Source organism: Mixophyes fleayi, chromosome 12 (assembly GCF_038048845.1).
Source record: "Mixophyes fleayi isolate aMixFle1 chromosome 12, aMixFle1.hap1, whole genome shotgun sequence".
NCBI classification, from domain to species: domain Eukaryota; kingdom Metazoa; phylum Chordata; class Amphibia; order Anura; family Limnodynastidae; genus Mixophyes; species Mixophyes fleayi.
Window position 1 is genome coordinate 13,395,444 of NC_134413.1, and position 6,000 is coordinate 13,401,443.

The 6,000-nt window shown below is 43.1% G+C and overlaps 1 protein-coding gene across 1 annotated transcript in view; it reads right to left on the reverse strand.

The window, feature by feature from the left end:
* PPP4R4 (protein phosphatase 4 regulatory subunit 4) overlaps positions 1-6,000 on the reverse strand; it is a 96,949-nt gene that overhangs the window by 23,962 nt on the left and 66,987 nt on the right. The window contains exon 7 of the mRNA XM_075192541.1: positions 4,838-4,945. Coding sequence (XP_075048642.1) covers positions 4,838-4,945 — 108 coding nt within the window. The remainder of the gene's footprint in view (positions 1-4,837; positions 4,946-6,000) is intronic.

Sequence of the window (6,000 nt, forward strand, 5' to 3'; positions counted from 1 at the left end):
AAAAAGAAAAGTTTTGATGGCAAATTGGAGATCACTTGAACACACCCCGTCCCTATTTACATGGAAATGTTGGACAATCAGTAGCAGGTGCTACTAGGGGGGTACAGGCCATCTGCTGACGGGGGCCAGGGCCACTGCAATAAGATAAAGGTGAATCACATAGTCATGTACAGGGTAAGTGACACAGTATAAATCCCACACAGACGACAAGTGCAATCATTTCTTCTGAGCTATTAAGAGGCACTAAGCAATGACTCATCCCACAGCATTAAGCCACACAGATGAATGGATATTCTCCCAGGGAAGTGGGGTCTGTCTCTTTGTATGTGTCCTGTTGTTCCTTTGTGTCACTACCGGGTCAAGGCAACTCCTCCCCCTCCATATCTGCAAATACACAGCCCACCATGTGTGGGCTGCAGGGACGTGAGTACACCCCCACGTTTACTGCAGGATTCTGAATTAACGCCCAGGATTAATTCTTTGTGTGTTTTACAGAGATGTATTTTCTAGGATCACGGAACAAGCTGCACATGAGTCCACTGGGGGGGGGGGGGGTCTGATCTCTCACATGCAACTTGCCCTGCAGACCTTATCAATGAAAGAAACATCAGCCCCCACGCAGTACATACAGGCTGCAGGATAGTAACTGTACTCCATAGGGGCAGAATTTATTACAGTCATTAATGGGAAATTGTATTTTCATACCAGGGGAACTGAAGACAATAAAACCAGTGTTAGAGTCATTATAGGCTCATTGAATGTTTCAGCTTCATGGTCATAACTCCCAATGGGTCAGATCACACAATGTATCAATATGACGAAATAAGAGATATATAAAAAGTAAAACTGATCATGAACGGAGGTTATACAGAAATTTGGTCCAAATGAGCATACAATTATGTAGCAGTCGGTGATAAAACACTCCACAACGAGCCGGCAATATAACATTACATTATATATTACAATAATATAGGAAACTGGTGCTCTGGGAGAAGGTGGTGGTAACCATAGCAACCAAACCACCCTTTCATTTTTCTACACTGTACGGGGAAAAAGAACAGTTAACACCAGATTGGTTGCTATGGGCAACACCATCTCCTTCCTGTGCACCAGATCACGTACATGTTCCCCCGTTTTGTTCCATTCCAGCAGAGCAGCGTCACGTCCCCAATTTTTATTTCTTAGCTTTACCACTGCATTGTGGGTATGGCCTAATTAAAAAACTGATAAGTCTTAATACTTTCTAAAGTCATCCGTTCCTTTAATGAATACTTAAGCACGTTCATTCCACAAGAGATTACATTAATTAAAAAAAGTAGTGCAAAGAGTTTGCCTTAGGAAGTTCATTTCTGCATAAGATAATATATAGCTGCTCAGAAAAGCACAGCTGCCAGTGACATCGGTGACGGCTAATAACTCAGTGGCAGAATTCATCTGTCTTTAAAGACGATGGTTGTATCACTAGGATCATTTACTAACGGGGATGAAAATGTGTCCTATGATACTTAGTGGTTAGCACTTCTGCCTCACAGCTATGGGTTCATGAGTTCGATTCCCAACCATGGCCTTATCTGTGTGGAGTTTGTATGTTCTCCCTGTGTTTGCGTGGGTTTCCCCTGGGTGCTCCGGTTTCCTCCCACACTCCAAAAACATACAGGTAGGTTAACTGGCTGCTAACAAATTGACCCTAGTCTCTCTTTGTCTGTCTGTCTGTCTGTGTGTGTATGTTAGGGAATTTAGACTGTAAGCTCCAATGGGGCAGGGACTGATGTGAGTTCTATGTACAGTGCTGCGGAATCAGTGGCCCTATATAAAGAAATGATGATGATGATGATGATGTACAAAGTCACCGATCTGTCTACCTAACACACACATAGATAGACTAATATTCTGTTATTAGTAACTAGATAACTGTACGACCTTGCAGGACTGTGTGGGCAGCTGTGTGCATGGAAAGAATAGGAAACAGACACTTCAAAGTCCTCTACTTAGGACACCTCCTTTTCATTTTTCTCCAAGAAATACGACTTGTTTGAGGCTCATCCAATTATCATCAGACTAAGGCGACATGAGGACTGTCATTATATCCTGTGTCACCACTGTGCATTTTAATGTTTTACTGCATTGGTAGAAATGTGCCTAAAAATGCCTGTTCCCGTATTAAAATAAGAGCAGCTGGAAGGAGCTACTACAACCAGGGCCCGTTCTGCAGCGTTGGCTAAACTCTAAACGTGGTCCTTTAACCCAGGGCCCGTGTTGGCTCTCCAGCGCCCCCTGCCTTCACTGTGAGGCCCATCACGGCCTGTAAATTCCTGCACTCCAACAGCATCACACAAAAGTAAGTTTATGATGCAAAAAAAATTTCACTGAAGGCCCCAATTTTTCCCTCTTGGTAAATGACTTACATCAAGATAGTTGTTTAAAAGCTGGGTAGAATTTGTTCTCTAAATATTGAGTATTATTTACATCCCAATTGTACAGCGCTACAGAATTAGCTGGTGCTATATAAATAAATGTTGATGATGATGATCATGACTGAGGTTCCAAAACTGCTGAGCTATTTCTCAGCTGAGAGGAGTTTGCATTGGAACAGCGCCTCCTAGTGGGCAAGCTAGTATGACAAATATTTGCTTGGTCTTGCCACTTGCTCATGACACATTTGCCCTTCATTTTAGTCAACTAAAGGGATCATATACATTTGATTACATTACAGACACACACATTTTCAGGATGCCCAACGGTTGAGTAATAAGAATTTGAGGTCGTCCCAGGACAGCATGCAGGTATTCTAGGACTCAGATCGCAGCCTGTGTTGGCTAGTGACACACGCTCCAGCAGGGTAACCCCTGGTGTGGGAGAGCCCTGCCTGAGGGGTGACCTCTGCTAATCAGCTGAAGAGGACAAATGACGAAGGGTAGAGCAACCGTTTTATAGTCTTTTTCTTTACCTACACATTTTATTAAAATAATAACTTTAAGATAACTAAAGATAAAAATGTATCTTTACAAGATTTAAAGATAACTTTAGAAGACAACTGAAGGGGATGTAAATCCTACTTATGTTTAGGGTCAAAAAGAAGATTATAAATTGAAGATGATGTAATTTATTCTATTGTGTTCTATCTTAACATAAGTCTTTCTAGAATTAGACCAAAGAGATGGAAGTAGAGATAGATCAGCACCACGGGATCATACAGAAGATATTTATAGAATATAATTGGTTTGGTTTTACCTGCAGATACAATTAAACTCAAACTCTGAAAATGGACAAAAATGGCCAATCCTGACGCTCAGAGTGAGCGCCGGCGACAGGACAAGATCCCAGCGGCCGAATCACTTCCAAAATAACTGGGGACTGTAAGTGAAGTCTAACGATGCCGGCAAACACAGAGCAATAGCGCAGATTTACAGTCATTGTCCAAAGACATTTTCCAAGTTCATAATGATCCAACTCATTTCTACTGTATTATTATCAAGTAACACAAATTTATGCATAGGACACCACGGTGGCTAAGTGGTTAGCACTTCTGCCTCACAGCACTGGGGTCATGAGTTCAATTCCCGACCATGGCCTTAGCTGTGTGGAGTTTGTATGTTCTCCCCGTGTTTGCGTGGGTTCCTCCGGGTGCTCCGGTTTCCTCCCACACTTCAAAAACATACTAGTAGGTTAATTGGCTGCTATCAAAATTGACCCTAGTCTTTGTGTCTGTGTGTGTGTGTGTGTGTTAGGGAATCTAAACAGTAAGCCCCAATGGGCAGGACTGATGTGAGTGAGTTCTCTGTACAGCGCTGCAGAATTAGTGGCGCTATATAAATAGCTGATGATGAGGATTGGGTACTAAATGCCGAGTACTCAAAACCCAACACAAACAACTGTGGTGAATGTTTATTAAAAAAACATAGGGCACTTGGCACTTCCTTAAATGACCACCTTAATACCAACAATCTCAGTGTCGCTATTTTTATAACGTCATTTTACCAGGACGGCATGTTGATTCGCCGCCATTGTTTCAAGAATGTATTACAAGCAGTCGATATGAAGACAATGTAGGTAAGATCACTATCGGTGTTATACTATCGGATAAATTTGTGTCAGGCTTTGGGCAGTCTATGAAGTGACTACCAACGGATAATGAATGGCCAAAGACTGGCTGCGATATTGCAGCGTGTGGCCAGCATATCAGTGCCCATAGATGCAGATATTGGGATGGCCAGTTTGTTTGCTTTAGAATAAATTGCTGACTTGAGACGTGGATTAGAAAACGTGGTTGTAGATGAGCCCGTTCAATAGAATCCCATAGTATCTGTAACTCAAGTCAAACCCCGAGTACTGGTAAGTTTGTACTACATTCATCTTGTTCACTTTAATGACAGAGACCTCTATAGACATAAAGAGTATTGAGGTGTAGGAGACATTACTGCTCTCGCTGGACACATCTAACGTTCCCTGGGTGTCAACCACTTCATCTACAAAGACTGTGCTACACTCTCTGCATACGAATGGAGGCTGATAAATATGGATGGCATTGAATTAGCATTCATGAGAAAGTTCCAAACTCATAGAAATATTGCATGAAAATTCAGAACTATAAACCGTGAAGAAAAAGTGTCTCCATTTTTGCATATCTGATTGTTTATGAATTATAATAGAACATTGCGACCCTTGGTGGATAAATGACTATATTGCTACTGCACAGCAGACAGACTGCGCTCGCTCTGTGAATGGGCCAGGTATGGGGTCACACAATAACCATCTAATATAAAATTAGGACAAGTGGACAGATGGAGGAAGTGGCTGTACTCCATGTAATACTGGTAACAGGAGATGGTATACTTACCCTATGCCTTGAGCAATAAACTCCAGCTGGCGACACATGCAAGAGCGGACTTCATACTCTACGTCCTGACACAAAGATTCCACCAGGGGGAGCATGTCCCGTTTTACACTGTAATAAAAAGGTTAGAATGGAAATGAAGAAGTGATTACCTGCTTGTGCTAAAAATTTCCACAGTAGCAGCTGGTAATGTAGGCCGTTCCACATTCTGTCAAGTGGCACCATTCATTTACGCTGCTCTGTGAATCACATTTCCATGTACTAATTACATATACTAAACTCATCTCCACCCTTTATTCAGTGCAATATTTTTTATATATAAATATATTTCCCCAGGTATCCATTGTTAGTCACAATACGAAGACACCTCGGCTCCTAAGAACAGATATCCCCCCCCCCCCCAATTGTCTGGGACATTCTTATGTATCTGGCTGTCCGATATCCCTGCCCTGTTATACTGTGCTGTATGTGAAATAATACTCTAGTATACTAATGTGCTATAACAAATTGCTCTGTATATTAAGTTTACTTGTGGACTGTGTCTTCACACCTTTCAATGGAGGGAGCTAGTGGAAGGAAGGTGCACAGATCTGCTTGTAGTTGTAGAGGATAGCTGAGGTGAGGATAGCTGTGGAGAGAGGGTAGCTGAGGAGAGAGGGTAGCTGAGGAGAGGTGTAGCTGAGGAGAGAGGGTAGCTGAGGAGAGGTGTAGCTGTGGAGAGAGGGTAGCTGAGGAGAGAGGGTAGCTGAGGAGAGGTGTAGCTGAGGAGAGAGGATAGCTGAGGAGAGAGGGGTAGCTGAGGAGAGAGGATAGTTGAGGAAAGAGAAGCTTGCTGTGCAGAGAGACTAGCTGAGGAAAGAGGATAGCTGTGGAGAGAGGCCAGCTGAGGAGAGAGAGGATAGCGGAGGAAAGAGGATAGTTGAGGAGAGAGGGGTAGCTGAGGAGAGAGGATAGCTGAGGAGAGATTAGCTGAGGAGAGAGGGGTAGCTGAGGAGAGAGGATAGCTGAGGAGAGAGGGTATCTGAGGAGAGAGGGTATCTGAGGAGAGAGGGGTATCTGAGGAGAGAGGGGTATCTGAGGAGAGAGGGGTATCTGAGGAGAGAGGAGTAGATGAGGAGAGATTAGCTTAGGAGAGAGGATAGTTGAGGAAAGAGACAATGATATCA